Source organism: Dromiciops gliroides, chromosome 4 (assembly GCF_019393635.1).
Source record: "Dromiciops gliroides isolate mDroGli1 chromosome 4, mDroGli1.pri, whole genome shotgun sequence".
Classification (NCBI taxonomy): domain Eukaryota; kingdom Metazoa; phylum Chordata; class Mammalia; order Microbiotheria; family Microbiotheriidae; genus Dromiciops; species Dromiciops gliroides.
Window position 1 is genome coordinate 184,354,417 of NC_057864.1, and position 21,810 is coordinate 184,376,226.

The 21,810-nt window shown below is 39.7% G+C and overlaps 1 protein-coding gene across 3 annotated transcripts in view; it reads left to right on the plus strand.

Annotated features, from left to right (window-relative positions):
• Window positions 1-20,662, plus strand: part of FBXL20 (F-box and leucine rich repeat protein 20) — a 127,541-nt gene extending 106,879 nt beyond the window's left edge. For all 3 annotated transcript variants that reach the window (XM_044001031.1, XM_044001034.1, XM_044001032.1), the window contains exons 9-15: window positions 1,052-1,126; window positions 3,429-3,559; window positions 5,525-5,585; window positions 8,828-8,872; window positions 10,147-10,203; window positions 11,166-11,378; window positions 13,278-20,662. In XM_044001031.1, the coding sequence (XP_043856966.1) occupies window positions 1,052-1,126; window positions 3,429-3,559; window positions 5,525-5,585; window positions 8,828-8,872; window positions 10,147-10,203; window positions 11,166-11,378; window positions 13,278-13,385 (690 nt within the window). In that variant the 3' untranslated portion in view covers window positions 13,386-20,662. The remainder of the gene's footprint in view (window positions 1-1,051; window positions 1,127-3,428; window positions 3,560-5,524; window positions 5,586-8,827; window positions 8,873-10,146; window positions 10,204-11,165; window positions 11,379-13,277) is intronic.
• Window positions 20,663-21,810: the final 1,148 nt, after the last annotated feature.

A 21,810-nucleotide genomic window follows, 5' to 3' on the forward strand; every position in this document is an offset into this window, starting at 1 on the left:
AAGACATGTTCATTAAGACCTAACTTGTTTTACCTTGGAAAAAAAATAAGGAAGTTTAACATCTGGCAAACGATAAACATATCTATTAGTAGAATTGCTTTTTTATAAGGAGTCTTGGCGTTTCTAACTAACTGCTAAGAAATCATTTTCAAATGTACCAGATTCTTTAATTCTTGTATATTACCTATTGTTTTGGTACCTCTTTTTCCCCTTTATTACCCCTTGGTCATACATGGCAAAAGACAGGAACCTTGTTTAAAAGAGGTGAAATTCATCTCTTTATTGTGGTAGAAAAGCTTAAGAAGAATGGATTTGGCATAATGACTCAGTTATGGTTGTAAGTTTTAGATCAGAATTTGTCTCAGACCTCAGTCAGTAGTAAAATTATATCTAGAGGGTAGCTCCTACCATTCTTTTGCCAGGATGGGTGGGGCTCTGATGTTCTAAGCAGTATGTCAAGGCTTTGATTACCTCAAAACAACAGCTTGAGCTTCTGGTTATTTATGAAGTCCTGAAAAATATTGATTGGAATACATTTTGTAATCAATCATATGCCATCTGTTCTTAGCGCTGTAAGCAAGTGAGTGATCTTTCAAAAAACAAAAAAATCCCATTATGGGTTCCTTTTTCAGCTTTTGCTTCCAAAAGTTTGATTTTGGAGAACTTTCTGAAGGATGTGGAGATAGGGAAAACTGATTGGCTTCACCAAACCATCTGCAGAGCCCAGAGAAGCTCAGAAGTACATCTAATTTATTAGAATCCTCATTTATAGGCAAAGTGATGCTCATTTCTTCCTTTCCTTTTGTGGATGGTGGTACTGTGGATATGGATTGGTCAACAGTTATATAAATAATGATGATATAAAACAATGTGATTTAAGTCGACCTGGGAATATGATAAAAAGCCATTCTTTTTACATTCTTGGTGTGTTTTTTGTTGTTTAGAGATATGATTGGCACTTTGGGGGATTTTACTGAGGAATGTGTCAGGTTTTTAATCTGTATCCTTTGAAATGTCGATAACTGGCCTTTTCTTTTTATTGTCTTTCTAGCTTGAGGATGAAGCTCTCAAGTACATTGGTACACACTGTCCCGAACTGGTGACTTTAAACCTGCAGACCTGCTTAGTAAGTATGCTTCTTGGTGATTTTGTTTGCTTGAGTTAGAGGGGAGAGTTTTCAGAAGTGTTTCTTCTAAGTCAGTCCCCTTGGAGTCTTTGAAAGTTAATGTTGTCTAATGTAAATAGCACTGGTCTAAGAGTGCAAGGCCTAGCCCAGCATCTTACTAGTTGTGAGGCTTGCCAAATCACTTTACTTTTCTTAGCCTGACCTTTATCATAATACATAAAGGGATAGATAATATTTTTACTACCTCACAGAGTTGTTATAAGATTTTATCTTCAAAATTCTGTAAATTTGTGAGCTTCTATGTTCCTATTTTGTATTTGTGAATTCATTGAAATGCTATTCATCATGTCGCTTATTTTAATTCAGCTTGTTTTAAACCACATGTACAATTGTACTTGACTAAAAACCCCTTCAAATTACTCAGAAAACTTGCTGGAAAAATCTGTCAGGTACCCAGAAAGTTAATGGAATACATACAACTCAAGCTTCCGATCTTTGGGATTATTACTGTGGAGATGAACAACTCCCAAAGTGGTGGTTATTGGTGATAATTTTGCTTAGCAGCACTAGCAAGTAACTAGCAAATTAAAATTAAGTTTTTACATAGAGACTTAGAAGTGTGTTCGGGATAGCCATATACTGCTTAAAAGGTTCCTTTGCTGCCAAATATATTTTCCTTTTTGCCATTATCACATGAGTGTTCTAGTGATAAATGCTGCACCTGCTGTATTAGAAGTGTCTCTTTTTGCTTTTGTAAATCTTCTCTTTTTTCTCCCCTCCCTGCTTCCTTTTCCTTGAAGAATGCTACCATAGCCAATGCCAACATTCCATTCCTTCAGCCAGGAGTACTAAAAATGAATGCCCCTGGAAAGGTGCCAACATAGCTCTAGTTGAAGTTAGGGATTTTGCCATTTTTCATACCCCTCCCTAAATGATGGGGTTAGAAATTTTAATCTGTCTGCTTGTCTGCCCTTGAATTTATTTATTTATAAGAGTCTTTCTTGGCATCTCTTAAATAATATGAAGGAATTTTCTTCCTGAAGTTTGTTTGTTTGTTTTTTGTTTTTTTTAATCAGGAAATTGATTGTCATTGATAGACATATAAAATTCTGCCTTGTTAGCAGACAGTTAAGTGGCAGGTAGCCTGGAGTGAGGTGCTAAATAATTATTCTTTGAGTTGAATATAATTGGTAGAGATTAATGAACAGTTAGACCATTGTTCATCTTACATTTCGTAAGGCAGCCATATGTTCTATTCCCCCTCCAAATCCTAATACAGAATCCATCCCTGAAAATATGTAGAAATATCTCATCAAAATTTATTATACTCATGTTGAATTTTCAGGATGTTACCCAACCTCTTTATTTTAACATGGAAGAAACTATATTGCTAATTCATGCTTTTCTTAAGTAATTTGAAAAGACAGAATATGAGTAAATTTTGACAGCAAATGAAAAATGGCTACATCTATTCTCCTATGTAGTCTTCGCATCCTTAGCAATTTTTGAAAGACGAAGAAAATTGTACATCCTTGCAATTAGTTTTCTCTTTTGAGTTACATTAATACCTCTTGTTTTTACTTCAGTTTCTTCTTGCTAGTGTACTATCATCCATCAGTTGAGCTTTCCTGGGTCCCACAAGAAGAGGGGGAACAAAGTTAAACCAGACTAAACACCCTGACCGTCTTTAACATTGTTACCCCAGCCTTCAGTTTAATTTCGGAATGGGGAGGGTTTCATCAGCTCTCAGAAGTTAGCCATTACTTTGCAAATCTCATAGCAGAAAGAAATTCCATTTGGCCTGCTAAATGTGCACTGGTCCCACCCACACATTTCCCCCCTTTTCTAACCGAATCTAATAAAGCTTTGTATTTGGTGTGCTACTTTTTAACATTTTCCCTCATAACAAATACTTTATGTGAGGTAGGTAGAGCAGAGATTTTTTTTTTTACAAAAGAGGGAAAATGAGGCAAAATGGTTAAATAGCTTACTTGGAGTCACACTGTTTATTATTGTTGGAATGAGAACACCATTCTCCAGGCCTCCTAAATCATGATTTCCACCCATCCTATTCCCTGACTCTACGTTAAAATTAAATGGTGTCTAGCAACAATTTCCCTCTAAGTTATTCCACAGTTTCCCATGAAACCCAAAGTAAATGAAACTATAGACAACATGTTATTTTAGGCCCATTTCCTTTTTTCCATTGTACTTGATATGAATTCTTTTAGGCCCTATGTATGTGGGTTAATGGCTTTTTTTTCCCATTGATTAATATCTAGGATTTTGCCTTTTATCTTAGCAAATTACAGATGATGGGCTCATTACAATATGCAGAGGCTGCCACAAATTGCAGTCTCTCTGTGCCTCTGGCTGCTCCAATATCACAGATGCAATCCTGAATGCCCTGGGTCAGAACTGCCCTCGGCTTAGGTGAGTATCCCGTCTTCTGCCAAACAAAAGAAACCATATTCACCCATATTTCTTTATTTTGGTATCCCAAAGTTCTAAGATAAAAGCTTGATGCAGGTTTCCTTTTCCATAACTAGTCACCCATTTTTGACCGTATCTGACTTGTAACCAGTTAGAAGAGGGGCATTATCTTCATATTTTCTTCTGTCTTCACTAATAAAAGTCATCTTGTTCCTTTCCTCAAAAAGGAAATCAAGGCACCAAGTTAATTCTCGGCTGGCTTAATAAAGCCTTGCAGTGAGATCAATCTACTGTGTTCTGGTTTTTGTTTCCTTCCTTCCCCCAATGTACTTAAGTCTATGTAATAGTCATACAAATAAGGCCAGATGCCCAGCTTCATGTCAGACACTACTATGCTGAGAGTTCTATTTTTTATGCAATTTCTCAAGTTGCTTATTGTTAACCTTACTTTCCTCTTATATGAAAAACTGCTTTGTTAAGCACACCAAAGCAATTTTCTTTCTAGAAAAATATTAGATTTGCAACAGTTCATTGGTCAGCCCTATATGTGTTTTATGACAAGTCTTATTTGATATAGGGGAGGAAAAACAGCTCAGTTTAGTATACAGCAGTGCCACTAACTAATAAGGCTTTGTAAAAATGGAATCTTTATGAATTTTTCTTCAAAAAAAGAAGTAATCCAAGAGTTGGCTTGCAGTGACCCAAATCCCCATATTTCTTGCTTAGAATTAATAAAAATATAAGCCTGGAAATTGTTTCATTATTTGTATCTCTGTTCTCAGTGAGACTAGTGGTTGCCATATAGTGGCATTAATGACTTAATAAATGCTTATTGATTGATAGGCTTTTCTGAAACTAGAGCATTCAGGTGAGACGTTGAAGAATTATACGTTGTCTTTTTCTTAATTAATTTTAATTAATTAATTTAAAAAAATGTTAAACTTTAGGTGGTGGTCTGTGACATTTTATTTTTTAAAAAAATTTCATATTACCTGACCATTCTTTGGCATAATAAAAGTCGTGGAAAATTTTTGTTTAAATCATATCTTGTTTTCCTCTCATATGTTGATGTTATAATATCAGAGACCCTGTTTTCATTTCTGATTTATCTTCATTGGCAATAGCTTTCTTGTACTTGATCTTTAAGTTTCTTAACCTATTTAAACAAATAATGAAACTTAGGCTACAGTGGTATCCATCTCAAGAAGGCCTGTCTACAGCATTGGGATTCCTAATCCTTGCCTTAAGCAGGGAGAGCTGCTTTTTAACTTCTTTAGGATTGTGAGGCTCGGGAATGACTAACTACTAAATTTCATCCAAGAAGGGAATACAGTTGGGGTGCAGAATGTAAGGTCAATTAGCTGTTTAGTATTGGGCTGCTCTCTTCTCCCTGTTGAGGATCTGTGTTTGAGGAAATCTGCATCTATGGGAGCCTGCTTTGGGCAGAACATTAGGCTTCAAGATCTATCACAATTGGGGGTTCGGAATGAAAGGTGACTCTGTAATTCAAACAAGTAGCTTTTAGTGGATGTGTCTTAGTAAAGAAGCAGTCTGGTATAGTAGGAAGAGCATTGACTTTGGTGCCAGAGAACAAACATAGGGTAAAATCCTGACGCTTCCAGGGACAAGCTGTTCTCTGAGGGTGAGTGTTGTGCCATTAAGAAGACATTCAATGTATGTCTCAATCTATTATCTCATGGTTAGGGTTACTAACTACCAGTACAAGTATTATTCTCTGTTATTTCATTGTGTCACCATGAAGTAGGTTATTTCTTACTGGAATAATCTACATGGAGAAATGCTTGGTGATGAGTATTATTCTATGTTAAATCACCCTTAAGGTATAGGAGGTTGTTTTCCTTCCACATGGATTAGGTAATTTTATAAATCACAGCTTTCAGTAGCCAGATTCCTTAATTTTCCCTCTTTTCTCCATTTTGTTTTGTTTTTTTACTTTTTGGACAGAATATTAGAAGTGGCAAGGTGTTCTCAGCTAACAGATGTGGGCTTCACTACTTTGGCTAGGGTGAGTATTGCCACTGGTCTCTTAAGATTTTTTTGCATATTAATTTCAGAGGGAGGGGAAGAATCCTTCCCATTTCTGTCAAAGCCAAGGAACAGCTACACAACTTCCTCTTTCAATTCACTTGTCTCACTACTTCACAACTTCAGAAATGCAGTGTTCGACCATGAAGAGCTTTCCTGTGATCTGACTCAGCAAATCTCCCCATAATTTCAGAAGTTTAACTATTTACCAGGATCTTTCAGTATTTTCCATGAAAAGTAGTTCATTATGGTGTGGAAGTGAAACAGGATTCTTGAGCTTTGCCAGTGAAGGAGTGCCAGCCCTCACAGGCCCTGCCTGTTGCCTGGGGTTTGGTCTGTGTTCAGAAAGACGGATAACCAGTAGATTTGTCATCAAGGAATGAGTTCTTTTCAAGAATAGAAACTTGTGAGGACCTGTTTACTGAAGCAGTTTAAAAAAAAACTGTTTTGAGCATGTAATCCTAATATACGAACATTTATTATTTCTAAATCATTTGTGTGTGTTACTATATAAGGATAAAAAGTCTTGAAGATCATATTTGTTGGTGGTATAAAAAGCCTTTTTGCTCTTATCAAAATTAATAATTCTAAGCTATTGAAACATGGTGTTCTTGTGTTTTTAAAAAATGGGTTCAAAACCCACTGAAACTCTTTACATGGAAGATGTTTTATTAAAAAATTTGATCAATCTAAATGTGAAGTTATGAGAGTTTTAATGGAGGACACACATTGTAGGGATGATGAAGAGAGGTTTAAGGATATAGTGTCCGTTGTAACCCATCCATGTCCTCTTGTTTTTGTTTTTTTTTTTTTTTTTTTTTTACAGGGCAATGGGGTTAAGTGACTTGCCCAGGGTCACACAGCTAGTAAGTGTCAAGTGTCTGAGGCCGGATTTGAACTCAGGAACTCCTGAATCCAGGGCCGGTGCTTTATCCACTGCGCCACCTAGCCACCCCTATCCATGTCCTCTTAATCTGTGCAGCTCATTCTGTCCCACTGAAGACAAAAGTAGGGGTGGGGAAACCATTGCCCCAGATCACAGAACCCTCCTTGGGGTACAACCATAGCCATGAAATGATAAGGGAGCTGGGTGTAGCTATACTAGTGAGGGAGATTGGGGTAGTGTGGTGTTTTTAGTCTTTTCTGCTGTCAGTGTGGGGTGCTGTTCATAATTAGATTATAATTATTCTGAGAAGTGTAGAAGCTAGAAGGTTATGCTGCTACCTGAGGCCACCTGTGAGAGGAATAGACTAAGAGTGCATTTCTTGCTGTTTATGGTTGAGGGGAATAATTATTGGAGACAAACCCCATGATTGGCTCTTGGGGAGAGAGTGGGATTGGACCCATCTTTGAACCCTCTGATTGGTTACCCCTTTGTGCCACAGCCCCACTTCGGAGATCACTGTACTAAAATAGAGAGGGGTTGCAATCTTCATAGGTGGAGGAGGTACCCACACCAATGAAATCACAGATTCTCGAAGCAAGAGAAATGGAAGCCTAATTTGATTGTCTCAGTGTTTGTAATATAAGTTGAGTGCTAAAAGAAAGTTTAGACTATAAAAGAGGAAGACTTTTTAGAAAACTTAATCCAAAAGCACTAAAAATAAGGTGTTTATGTCCACCTCTAAGGAAATAATTTTTACAAAATTTTTCATGCTTGAATTTCCTTATTAGCAAAATATTCAATGTTCAACAGTTTTATCCCATCCATCCTGTACTTTCTACCAGGTTGCCCTTTTTATCATTTCTACTATCTCACTTATCTTTCATATCTCCCTGTCTACTAACTTTCCCTGGTGCTCATGTTTCTCCCATCCTTAAAATTTGATTTGACTATGCAAATGTATAATAACTAACATAACAGTTTTCTAGCCCACTTAAAATTTTTTTCTTTAAATCATCAGTTTGGGTTTTTGGGGAGGCAATAGGAGTTCAGTGACTTTCCACAGCTACTAAGTGTCTAGGCAAGATTTGAACTCAAGGCCTCTTGACTCCAGGGCTGGTGTTCTATACATTGCGCCACTTAGCTGCTCCTTTTCTCCCTCTATGCTTTCCAGCTTTGTGATCTCATCATCTCCCTTCAGTTTCAGGTCTGTGTGAGTAACCCTAACTCTCTTGAGCTCCTTGCATCACTATCTGCCTATTAGACATCTAAAAACTGGATGTCATGTACACATCTCAAACTCAACCTGTTCAAAACTGAACTCATCATCTTTCCCTTAAAACTTTTCCCTCTTCTGAACTTACCTGTTACTGTCAGGTATACCACCATCCTTCTAGTCACCCAGATGCACCACCTCAGTGTTAGCCTTGACTCACACTCACTTTAGATATCCAGGCTTGCCAAGTTTTGTCAGTTCTTTCTGTCTTCAGAACATCTCTCATTTGCCCCAACTGCTACCCTTGTACAAGCCCTCATCACTTCTCATCTGGATAATTATAGTTGCCTTCTTAGTTGGTTTCCTTGTCTCGAGTCTCTCCTCTCCAGTCCATCCTCTACTCAGCTACCAAAGTAATGTTCCTAAAGTGCGTGTCTGATCATGTCACTTTAGTGGCTCCCTTTTTGCCTCCAGAATCAAATAAAATTCTCTGACTTTTAAATCCCTTTGTAACCTGGCCTCTTCCTACACTTCAATCCTCTCTACATACTTTTTATAATCCACTGACATTGTTCCTCACACACAACACCCCATCTCCCAACTATGTGCCTTTTCATTCACTGGTTGCCTTCTATACCTAGAATTTTCTACCTCCTGGTTTCCTTCAAGTCTCAAATCCAGTTGTACTTTGCAGAAGGCCTTGCCCAGTCACTCACAACTGCCCACTGCCAGTGCTTTCCCTCTGAGAATTTCCTTCCATCCACTCTATAAATCTTCTATTTATATAGTTGTTCACATGTTGCCTTCCCTGTTAGAATGTGAGTTCCTTGAACTCAGGGACTTTGTTTTTGTCGTTCTTCCTATCTCCAGCACTTTCTATGTATCTACCTTGCTTGGTACATAGTAAGCACTTAAACACTTGTTAACTGACTGACCTAGAATTGGTAAATCATTCAGTACTGAGACATTTGAGGAATCCTGGTTACATCAGTGTCCTCCAAAATACAGAATTAAAAGAATTGAATTTTAAGGATGACACTAGAATGACATCTGAGATTCCCTTGGGTTCTGTAAGGTTTTTAAAATTCTCTTCATGTTCTGATATTCTGTTTACACTTTCCAGAATTGCCATCAACTAGAAAAAATGGACCTAGAAGAATGTGTTCAGGTAAGGTGATGGGATCTGCAACATTAGTTTTGCAAAACTACTGTCGTGAGCATAAGGAAGGTCCTCCCACCCCCCCCCAAAAAAAAACCCTTTTTAAAAATGTCTAAACTTTTTTTTTTTGTGGGGCAATGAGGGTTAAGTGACTTGCCCAGGGTCACACAGCTAGTAAGTGTCAAGTGTCTGAGGCCGGATTTGAACTCAGGTCCTCCTGAATCCAGGTGCTTTATCCGATGCTTTATCCACTGTGCTACCTAGCTGCCCCCTAAAATGTCTAAACTTGTTTGAAAGTGCTCCTGAGGAAACAAATCCTTATTATAAGTGGTGGGTTTTTTTGGTTTTTGGGGGGGCAGGGAAATGAGGGTTAAGTGACTTCCCCAGGGTCACACAGCTAGTAAGTGTCAAGTGTCTGAGGTCATATTTGAACCATAGAATATTAAGTCCTGGGTTTCTGCATGCACCCTTTCTGTAATAGGCCATATAGCTAAAGGTGCTTGAATGTTGCAGTTACTTTTTTTTGATCATAGAGCCACATTCACTCATTAGGGTAGTGAGAAATGAAATGTCAGTAAGGTTCATTGTCCTACTTTGAAAAAAACTTCAACTGCACCAGACAGAGCCAGGGATTTGTTGTTTTTCCTCCCTCTCCTGACTTTTCACCTCTTGATCAAAAGTTAATATTTCTAGGGGCAGCTAGGTGGCACAGTGGATAGAGCACTGGCCCTGGATTCAGGAAGATCTGAGTTCAAATCTGGCCTCAGACATTTGACACTTACTAGCTGTGTGACCCTGGGCAAGTCACTTAACCCCAATTGCCTCACACACACAAAAAAGTTAATATTTTAATATTATCATTGCTTCTGTAAAGGGTGTGATGACATAATGTCCTTCACTGACAACCCTGTAAGGGAGTTAGAGATTGCCTTCCCTGTCACTGTCTGTTCCTTTGTGCCCATCACTGTCAACTCTGGCCTTCCTAGTTCCCTGGGCCACACATGCCCTCTGGGACCCCTCATTTGTTAAACTGCTCTTCATATTGGTTGGACTCATGCCTCACTCCCCATACCCACTGCTAAAATTTTCTGTTTAATCTTTTATGTACGTATTTTTCCCCAATAGAATATAAGCTCTTTGAAGGTAAGGGCCCTTTTATTTTGTCTTTGTATTGTTCATCTGTGACCCCACACCCCTATAACGGAACATGCCCCTATGAAAAGCTTAATGGTTGCTGAATTAAAAGAAAGACTCCTGAGAAAGACTTCTTATGTTTCTTACAGATAACAGATAGCACATTAATTCAACTCTCTATACACTGTCCAAGACTTCAGGTGTTGGTGAGTTTGATCCATGTGACTTTTGATGATTTAGCCTTTTCTTCAGGACCTGTACCATGAGGATGACTTCTGATTACCTGCATTTTGGAAAAGGGTTGTTTTGTTTTGTTTTTCCTTTGAATTGCCTACTTACAGAGTACCATAAGGTAGGAACTGGAAGAGTTAAACATACCCTGAACCAATGCTTAGAAACTGAAATAACTGGCATGGAGAAGCCTAGATTCCCTCTGCAAATTACACTCCCCTGTGAATGATGTTTAAATCTTCAGCAAGTCGGAAGGGAGGTGGCTTGAACATAGATTGCTTCTCTCCTCCAGGCCAGATGTACCTGTAGGAAAGAACCAAGGAAGGCTTGCTGAAGAAGCTTTCCTCACAACAATTTCCTGTGGTACTGAAGGCAATCTGGCCATCAGTGCTGTATTCAAGCTCATATTTTGGTGTGTTTGTATTTCTCAGAGTAGGAAATCTGTAGAATTCTGAACTTTATGTGGAAGTCATTGAGAGATAGAAGGAACCAGGAATTTAAGGAGAAATTGATGACTGTGGGGCAGAGGGAGGGGTTGAAAAGGGCTATGAAAGGAAAGAGAAAATACTTGTTATATTGATAATAGAGGGAAAAGGAAACTTAAAAATATTCAGGAATTCTTCTTATGTGTATATATAAAGAAATGCCCCAAAAGAGGCCTCAGGTATAAAAATTGTCATCACTTGGTACCTACTATATATGATGCTGTACCAGGTACTCAAAATTAAGTACTAATTCTCCAGAAGTGCCTGAGCTTCAGAAAAAGTCAAGGATCCACTGGCTTAATTTGCTCTAGAAAACAGAAGACCTTTTATGGAATGCCTTTTTCTACTTCATGGACTGACTGTTCTCATGCCCCTTCACAGTATAGTCTCAGTGTCCTAAAAGATGAGCTCTTTTTGAATTATTCTGCCATTCTTTTTCTATTTGGCTCTAGAGTCTGTCTCATTGTGAGCTGATTACAGATGATGGAATCCGTCATCTGGGGAATGGAGCCTGTGCCCATGACCAGCTGGAGGTGATTGAGCTGGACAACTGCCCACTTATCACGGATGCCTCCCTGGAGCACCTGAAAAGCTGCCACAGCCTTGAGAGGATAGAGCTCTATGACTGTCAGCAGATAACCCGCGCTGGAATCAAGAGACTCAGGGTAAGAGGTGGCAGCATCACCCTCAAAACTACTGTGTGCTAAGTATTCTCCAAAATTGGATGTGTATTTTAACATAGATGTGTTAGGAGAAGCTAATGTGAAGAGAATGCAGCCCTAGCAGGCTGTCTAGTGGAGATTTCTCCTCCAAGACCATAAAAGTTTGGTGATTTGTGAGACAGAGACAGTACACCAAAAGGATTTACCTGTATTGTATTTGAGAATTTAATTCCAACCTCTTACCTCAATAACAAGCATATATTAAGCACAATCTATTTGCAGAGCATTGTACTAGGTGCCAGGGAATAGATGACAGATAATACCTTTATTCAACCTTTTCTATCCAACCTTTATGGAGTTTATAGTCTAATAGAGGGATACAGTACAAACATTAATGTATATGTTAAAATAACTGTAATCCAGAATAGCACTTTGTACTTATTTAGTATGTGGAGTAAGTTCTAACAAGGAAATCGGGGAAGACTCCATAGAGGAGGTAACATTTAAACTACAGGGGCAGCTAGATGGTGCAGTGGATAGAGCACTGGCCCTGGAGTCAGGAGATCCTGAGTTCAAATCTGGCCTTAGACATTTAACACTTACTAGCTGTGTGACCCTAGGCAAGTCACTTAACCCCAATTGCCTCACAAAAACCCCCCAAAACCAAAAAAACCAAAACATTTAAACTACAGTTTAAAAGATTTAAAAAAAAAGTAAAATTTTTAAAGTAAAATTTTGGTATGCAGGGGGGAAAAGTATTCCTGGCATTAGGAACCATTTAGTGGTAATGACTTTAATATCTTTGGTGGGAGGGGCAGCTAGATGGCGCAGTGGATAGAGCACCGGCCCTGGAGTCAGGAGTACCTGAGTTCAAATCTGGCCTCAGACCCTTAACACTTACTGGCTGTGTGACCCTGGGCAAGTCACTTAACCCCAATTGCCTCACTAAAAAAAAAACAAAAAACAACAAAAAAAAACAACTTTGGTGGGGGGGCAGCTAGGTGGCGCAGTGGATAGAGCACTGGCCCTGGATTCAGGAGTACCTGAGTTCAAATCCGGCCTCAGACCCTTGACACTTACTAGCTGTGTGACCCTGGGCAAGTCACTTAACCCCATTTGCCTCACCAAAAAAAAAAATCTTTAGGGAAGTAGAAACTGCGGTCATCTTCTATGAGTATTGGATGGAAGGAGAGGGGGTATTCAGGGAAGAAGAAAAGGTTTGGAACCCCAGAGCCATTCCAGGTTGACTTATTAGCCCTGATCCAATAAAATGTAGCCCAAAACTCCATCAAGAGCAGAGCATTATCTTTTAGAGAGTGCTTGACCTGCCCATCTCTCTTCTCAGACTTGGTGGGCTAAGAGCATGCACTTGATTCAGCTAATTTCCATTTGAAAAGTACAATTGCATGTTCCTTTTTCAACCAAGAGAAAAGGAAGACCACAGGCCATCATCCAAAATATTTTTTTTATTTATTGCCCACATATATAATGTAAATATTCTTCAAAAAGGACAGTTATAGCTTTAGAGGGAAAGTCTCTTGCTTATAATATTTCTGTAAAGTTTTGACATTTGTAGTAGTAATTATGTTAACTTGCCATGATTAATTTCTTCCAAATTACTTGTTTATACTCTAACAATCCCTTTAGGGTGGGCTTAAGTATTCAGCCAATTCTTATTTTATTGCTTTAGACACTGAGGTTCAGTGAAATTAGGTAAACTTGGTTATGTTTGTAGATCATGTCATTGTCAGATCCTAAAGTAGAACCAAGAGCTCCCAGCTCTGTGTAGTTCCCTTTTCTTTGTGCTGTCTTCATGTCTATTCAGCCTTTTGGTTGTCTTTCTAAAAAATTCCATTGTTCTATCTTTCCAGTTCTCTCAGTAATGTTTCTGTCTTGTTTCAGACCCATTTACCCAATATAAAAGTTCATGCCTACTTTGCACCTGTCACTCCACCTCCATCAGTAGGGGGCAGCAGACAACGCTTCTGCAGATGCTGCATCATTCTATGACATTGGAGGCGGTCAGCCTTGGCGAACTAAGTATTTAATGAAACTTCTAGAGTTACCACGGAGTCTCTCCAGCGGAATCAACCCCAGTGTTCTGAGCAAGGGCCAGAATAGAGGGCTGTGTCCGGATCCCCCGAGCCACACATACACATACATATATACCCACGCCGTCTACTCCAGCTGACGTACTCTGTGACAGTGGGACTTGAATCTGTGTTGGCTTTTTTCTGACAGGTAGATTGGTATAACTTGAAACCATTCCTACTGGGCATGCTCAGAAGAGAATCACAATCCAAGATGGGGGGCATTCCAGCAAACCCAGGGTCACTGCTGCTGGGGTGTGTTTGTTCTTTTTGTTTGGGGTTTCTTTTGGGGATGTCAGAACACTAATAAGAGCTCTCCAAAGAGAAGGAGAGCATGGACAAATACAGTAAATGTTGCATCCAGGGACCAGAAAGAAAGAAAGAAAAATCCTTCCTCCCATAAGAGAATGAAGATGGCAACCATCCATCGTGAGACTGATTCCAATGCTTCTCTACTTCCTTGTTTCCATAGCACCCTGCTGAGCATGCTCATATTGAAGGCTCATCAGTTAGAGCCTTCAGTTCAGAGGTTTCCTAGGTGGTCACAGTGATTCCAAAGTTGTTTATTTTGTTCACCCATTCATTATGGTGTTCTCCCTTGGCTGTCTCTGAGTGTGTTTGTCTGTGTCCGTGTCTCATTTTCTCTGTTACTTGCTGAAGCACTCTCTTGTTGCCTGCTCATCCTTTGTCTCTTTTGCAGTCTACCTGCTTAAAGTTTTCCATTCAGGGTGCTTTTGTTGAGGCTACTGGATACTTTTTAAAGAAAAGTTATTTATTAGTGAAAAATGTTTTAAAATTTCTCTTTTTTTAACCATTAGAAAGACTGCATGGGGCCTGGTCCAGTGAGAAACTCTAAAGGGCAGTAAAGGGAAAATGAACTAAATATAAGCTCTTGCCCCTTTCTTATGGAAACAATTCCTATTTTTGCCTTTTGAATTCCTCCTCAAGAATAGAACATAGCTTGTGACATGATACATGGGTGGCTATGCTCCATAACTTCATGCTCCCTATGTTTCTTTGAGCTGAATCCCATTAATCACTTGAGTGTCTTGCATAAGGATGAGGGAGAGGCATTTTTAAAGTAGAATTGATTGGGGGAAATGCCAGATCTCAACCTAAAAACCCCTGTCCCTTCTTTGAATGTCATGCTGTGAACTGAGATTTGTGTATACCCAACAACATTGCTAACTTTCATGTTGGCTCAGTGTTTTGTCTCAGGAAGAATACTGGTTGATGAAACACGTTCCTGTCTGTGCTGCCAATTTTTATTTCTCTGTCCCCTTCTTCCTACCTGATCCTATGATAGTGTGTGGCTGTTGTATTTATGGTCACCAATTTCAGATCTAATGGTGGTCGTTCAAAGGACCAGCAAAGCCTTCCCAAAGAAGTCACTGATCCAGTCTTGTTGATCCACTCTCCAGATATTCAGCATAAATATAACCATGTGGGGTTGGTCCCTTGAGAATATTGGGAGCAGCCCCCAGAAGGCCTAAGGTAATCAATGCAGGTGGGGGTAGTCCTTGTCTCCACATATACTTCTGTACTTGAGAACTGAGGGAGAAAAGTTTTCAGTGCTAGTGATTAAGTGAATTAGTGATAGGGCACAGCTCTTGGTCTCCTAGTAGCTGGTGGGAACAATACTGTCCTCTCTTGTACAGAAAAATTGGGGGAGATTAGGAAACTGAGATGATTTTCTAAAGCACAAATAACAGATTTCTAGGCCTCCAGAGTTGGAGTTTTTTGTTGTTGTTTCGTAGGAATTTGTTTATATGGTCAAGGTAGCCTTTTGTCGCCTTCTGACTGACTTAAGCAACTCCAAGGGTCATTTTTCACATTGCAGGTGATGGCTCCCTCTCCTAAAACCACCAGCATATGTTGGAATTAGCTGGGCTTGTTTCTTCATTAATTAGAAAGCCATCAGCAGATGAGAGAGTGCTGGGAAGGAGCCCATGACACTACCTGCCATTTTTTATTGTGTTTAATTTTGGTTTTGAACTTATTACTGTGCTCAAAACCTCAAAGACCTTTTTCTCTTCCCAGTTCCTAATTTTGGGGAAAAAAATAACAAACCATACCATCTTTGTAAAGGGACTGATCCAGCAGGTTTGGAAGTTTTGATACCATAACTGATAACTTATTTGTATTAAATTTTAAAAAGTGTAATGGGGAAAGGGATGCTGAATACTTATAAGTAACATCATATTCAGGGCCTTTCTCCCCCATCCCCAACCTCCCTGCCAAAAAATGTGTGTTGTTCAGGTCTGGCAAACTGGCCATAAAACTCCCTGCCATTTCAGTTGGGGAGAAGAAGGAGATAGGTGGCAGCAGTGCACTTTTCTAGGCCTTCCAAGGCCTATAGTAAACAGATGTCAATTTGAAACATCTTGCCCCCAAATCAAAATTTTTCCTTTTCAAGGACACAGCTTCTCCTATTTAATGTGGTATTGGAGACTTGATTTCTAAACTATGGCGATCTGACCCAGATGCAGATTCAGACTGATTGATCCTGACCTGGTCATCCGCCCTATCAAAAGAAGAGTACCGGTCTTAGAAATCATGGGGAAGAGGTCTCGAATGAAACTTCTGGTGCATTAAGTCTATGAAATGGGTTGCACTGGCCAATTTAATTTAATGCTTAAAGCGTTAGGCTTTAGGCTGTACTTATTTCTGATGACAACTGTGATCCCTTTAAGCTTGGAAAGGATTCTTATTAAAATGCTTCAGTGTTGTTCAAGAGGATCCCCTTGACTTCATTCACCTTAAGCCCTAAAGACTTGTAGAAGACTATTGTAGCTTCCAAATACATAGGTTGTATTGAGCTTACGTTGAATGGAAAGGAGCTTGAAATTACTGTTCTGTCAGTAGCTGTGACCTTAAGTCTTTCTGAAATCAAATCCTTCTCCTTCTTAAATATATGGCAGGCCCTTTGCCTGTTTTTGTCGGCCCTCTTAGATGTGTCACCCATAGTAGAGAATATCAGGTCTGAGTAACTTAAGCTCCTTTCCCTAAAGAAATAGTTTCAGGGCAAAAAAAGAAGTGACCAGACCCACCCAACTAGTCACCACAAGCCAGGGGACACTGGTGAATTCTTGAATATTTGAGTCATCAATTTTCTGAATGTTCTTTCTGGCCCTGCAGACTTCAGCCAGTAAATGCCCTTGCTTTTCCTGGTTTTATTTCTACACTTTTTCCTCAGAAGAATTTTTTTTAACTGGTGACCCTCTTCCCCTCTAAATAAAGCCTCCTTCATCCCAACAGTGCTAAGGTCGTGTCAGGTGTCTCCAGTGCCTTTTTATCCCTCCTGGTTATGCTTGCATGTAGCACAAAACCCTCATCAGCCTTGGACTCTGCCATTCTCTCTGGTAGGTCAGACCAATTGTCACTAGGTCTGAAATTTGCTTACTGAACTGAAATGAGCTTGACAGGAAACTTTCCACTGGATGTATCCTAGGAGAAAAAGGTTCTGACTTCACTCTTGTTTTTCTTTGCAATGTTGGGACTATGATGAATATGAAAGTACATTGTACTCATTTCTCTGTGTACATTTTTTTCTTTTCTAATTTCATCTCTAACATAGTATTTTGGAGGCCTACAGCTATTTTAAAGAGACTTTTAAATGATCTTTGTAAATTTCCAATAAACTCCACATGCATTATAAACTAATTTTTAATCAGATACATGTTAAAAACTTGTTACATATTCTTTTAATTATATCTTCTGGAGAGACCACCTGCAAAGTAATTTTTATGCAATCCTCATCCAGATTGTTTCCCTCACTGAACATTTAAGTATAACTATAATGATGTCAAATTAACCAGAACTTAAAATATAGGAAATGCAACCATATTTTTTTTATTGCCTTGTAAGATACTGTTGCCAGTTGTTCAGTGCACCAGTGTCAGGACTGAGGGAGTGGATTAGAGGTGATATAAAAAGCAAGATACCTTGAAGTTGAATGAAGGGGAAAAGAGCATCACTTCAGTTACTGTAAGCTGCCATGGGGAGAATCTGTGTCCTTAAATCCATATCACCAACAATATGTTCAGGAAATTTCTTAACAAGATTTATTAATGCATTATGATTGAGCCCTGGCTGCTGTCTTTAAATTGCTGCTGCTGCCGCCACCCCAAACTTCCTGCCACCACCATTAATTACCCTACCATGGAGACAGATTGGAAAAAATAGATGTCGTGCTACCACTGCGTCAGTTATTGAAGAGTAGAAGGAAGAGATAGGTGGAGCTATCTATTCCCATTATGCAACCCTGTTGATAGAACTGTTCTGTAGGGTGCTAGGCACTCCTGCAACAGTTTTCTGTGTCTTCTTCACCTGCTAACTAGCTGTTGTGCTTTATTTCCCACAGACCTGTTGATTAGCAGAACCTTTGGGCAAAGGTAAAATGTTTGAGTTGTAGATCTTGAAATAGAACTGACCAATGAGTCCTGACAGTCCTAAAGGAATGAACAGAGGGCAGATGTGGAGGGTCCCCTTTCCACTCACTACAGTCACCAAATTGATAGTGAGCTTGACAAGTCTGGTATGGCCAGGGTGTATTACCCAGATGATTCAGGGAGAAAGCAGTGTTAACCTCTGTATACCTACATAATTAATTATGGAGATATGCCCTAAAAAACAAGATTTACAAGGGTGGGTGAAATGGAGAGTGTAAATTGGGAACCGGCCATCCCCCAGCCCTCCCATTTCTGACAGATTGCACCTTCTATAGAACTAGAAAAAAATCTTTATGAAATGAGTGAGTTCTTAGCATGGGATTCTTTCAGATCCCCTTGATGCTTGGTATTATTTCCTCATTTCTACTCTTTATAACTGTCAACTCAGATTTGGGGGTTATTTTACTACTGGGGCATTTCAGGAACTGGTCCCAAAGCTGTACTTGGGTGAATATAGTTGTGTCCCAGTGAAGTCCCACTTAAATTTCAGCAGAAAGGACTTCATTATAAGTGCTCATAGATGTGGCATTAGAGAGTTGTGCTATTTTCATTTCTCGCTCCTTCGTATTATGTACATGTTGTATAGTCACATTTCAAAAAATAGCCACAGTGTCTTCTTGGCTAAATCAGTGGAGAAACTACCTGAACTGATAAAACCCATGTGAGTCTTCAAATTCTGTAAAAATCTGGAATTTGGTCATTTTTGATAGGAGTATCTTCTAGTGTCTTTTGCCTTGAGTGTGTGTTTTTTGTTTGGTTTTGTTTTGTTTTGGTCAGGGAAGCATTAAGTTAAGGAAAGAAGTAAATGACTGTTAGGGTGTCTTGCCTTAGGGTAGGAGAATCCACCCTTTGGGTCAGTTCCTAGCCTGGAAACACCCAGTTTCATCAAATTGTAGATAATTTTCCTACTTCATGATTATTCCCTTCCCCTCCTGCCCCTGCATAGTCCTTTTCATCCAGAGGTTGTTCATAAATAGTAGTGATTTCATTCCCTCTCCCCCTTAACTTCTTTTGGTTTGACTCTTCAGTCTGTATGAAACGTATGTTGGAGGTTGGAAGGGATTGCTAATCAAGTGATATTTCCCTTCTTCAGGATATTGTATCTAAAAACTGAACCAAGCCATGAACCAATTCTTAGGAAGTCCCAGCTGGGTCAAAATTAGTACAGTGAGACAGTTGCCAGTGGGGCCTGACTGCTTAGTTAGGGCTAGGGCAAGTGCTGGTTAGGTGGCATTTGGAAGCTTCCCCCTTTGGGATCTAGAAGAATGTCAGTTGGCTAATCCTCAAAGTGATCTCAAAGAAGCCACCTTCAGAAAGATTTTTTTAAGCCATGTCCATGCTTTCCTCTAAGGGCTTTTAGGAAGTCTTAAAGAGATATGGTTCTCCCAAAAGGAAACTGCCCCAAATGTTTCTTTCCCAGCAGCTTCTCTTGCTACCAACACTGTTCTCTCACATCCACACAACTGCTGCTCATGTACATGTAGGTGTGTCTCTACACACGTATGTGTTTTTTTATCTTATCTTGGCCCTGATTTCTTGGCCCCTGAAATAATGCTTGTTACTTTTACTTTTTAAGGCACTAGAGGATGAGAAAATAAAGTCTTAACAAGCCCTACTTTGCAGAGCTGACTGGCATGATTTTTTGACCAGTTACACTTTTTAAAATAAAGATTTGAATTGTTTTCTTCTCTAGTGCTCTATAACACTGTAATGAGCAAAACTTTTGCTGCTATTTTCCTGGGTTTGTGTATTAGGATATTCTTCTCTCCCAAACGCCTCCCCTCACACCCATGCCCAACCCTTCCTTTAAAAATAAGTTATTTTATGTGTCATTGGCTGTTATTTTCTAAGTAACCAGGGGCTTAGTGAGGAGAGGTAAGCCTGAAGGCTTCCTGTTTTGTTTTGTTTTGTTTTTTCAGTGAAACACTAACCTCTGAGCCCATTATAAGACAACTGGCATGTTTACAAGACCTACCTAAAGCAGCTCCTTGAAGTCTCCTTCCCTGAGGAGAAGAACATGTCCAAGCTAGCCCCCACTTCCTCCTTTAGGGAGCTCCGGAAGGAACAGCAAGTGAGAGAGAGTGATGTCAGGGATGTCGGCCTATTACCATAACACGTTTAACTTCCCAAAGATGGCTATGGCTTTATTTTCTCTCTTCCTGGAGGTTGTTCCCAAATAGCCTGGCAACTCGGCACTAGCCAACTGCTCTGTTCACCTTTGCCATTTTACAGTGTCCCCAAGAGCCACAGACAGAGAGACCTTTCTTCTTGTGCAGGGCCCAGAGGCCTCTGAAATTCTGCTGAGGCAGAGCCTCTGGGGTCAGAAGGTGGACGGATGGTGCTGTCGGAGGGTGGTTAGGCTTCACCAACGCAAGGTTTGTTTCAGTCCCTTCTTCCACCACAATCATATCCCTTATTTCCCCATCAGAGGGGAAAAAGAGCAGGTCCTAATAGCATTCAGATTCTAGACATTCCTGCCACCTGAAATTCCACAGATCCTTTACCCAGAGTGTTTTTTCATGTGTTGAGAGTTGCTGCTGGATTAATTATATTTCTCCTTCAGGTACATTCATATAGCTTTCTTAACCAGTTGTTGAGGCTGCATTGGTCCCCAAAATGATAACTTTTACTTAACACGAGATTCCTTTAGCTGTGCACATGGCTGTGTTTCTTTCCTCCCAATTATTTTGAGTTTGAGGGTTGGGGGAGGGGTTATTTAAAAAAGGAAAAAAGAAAAAAAAGAAAATCCAGGTTTGCAATAGAGTATTTCTTTTGCTTTCATCTGATGAAATCTTTGGACTTCAAAAAGGAAAAAAAAAAAGGTTTTTTTTATATATATAAATATATATATAAAGTAAATTGTTATGTAACTATTATTGTTTCATGTACGTTCTAATATTGTTTTATGATGTAATTAAAGGAAATAAGCTGTGAAGTCTTTTCATTTTGCTGCGGAAATGGCCTGAGTGGTGGTTCATAACTTCCTGTGGCTTAGAAGTAGGAAAGTTGAGGAGCCTGAGTGATAGGCCTCCTCCATTCTGGCTCAAGTACATCCTGGTCTGTATTATAAATTTTCATTCCAAGACTTATTTCATGTATTTCTAGGGATAGAGAATCCAACAACTCTTGTCCTAACTAATAAATAAATACACCAGACAATAAAAGGGATCCCCTTCCCTTCCCTAGCCTCCTTCTGTGGGGTTTATGTGTGGGGGTGTTGATTAACAGACCATAGGAGCAAAGGGGGTCAGCCAGCAGCAGAGACAAAGCCTTTCTCCCTCCACATTGCCTACTCAGGAATGCCTTTGGGTGGGAATCATGTTTATCCCTGTTTGGCTGTGACAGAAGAAAGGGAATTTCTGGCCTCCAAATCCCATCCCTATTATAGTTTTCCTTATCTGTTGCAATGTTTTTTCTGTAGAATGGGGAAGATTTCTGAAGGGGTGGGGGGTGGGCAGGGCTGCCGTGAAAAGAAGGCTTGACTTTTGAATCAGAAGATGAATTAAGGTCTCAGTTCTGACACTCATGACCTTTGAGCAATTTAACTTTACCTTTCTGGACCTCAGTTTCTTCATCGGTGGATTAGGGTTGGACTAGAGCAGGGTTGTCAAACTCAAGTAGAAACGGATCCCTGTGGGCCACATAGTGACTTAGAAAACCACAAACTAACATCACTAGCATTCCCCAATTACTTTTTTTGTTTTGTTCTTTTCGGGGCAATGAGAGTTAAGTGACTTGCCCAGGTCACACAGCTAGTAAGTGTCAAGTGTCTGAGGTGGGATTTGAACTCAGATCCTCCTGACTCCAGAGCCCAGTGCTCTATCTACTGCGCCACCTAGCTGTCCCCTCCCAATTACTTTGGGGGGGGGGGTGTGAGGCAGTTGGGGTTAAGTG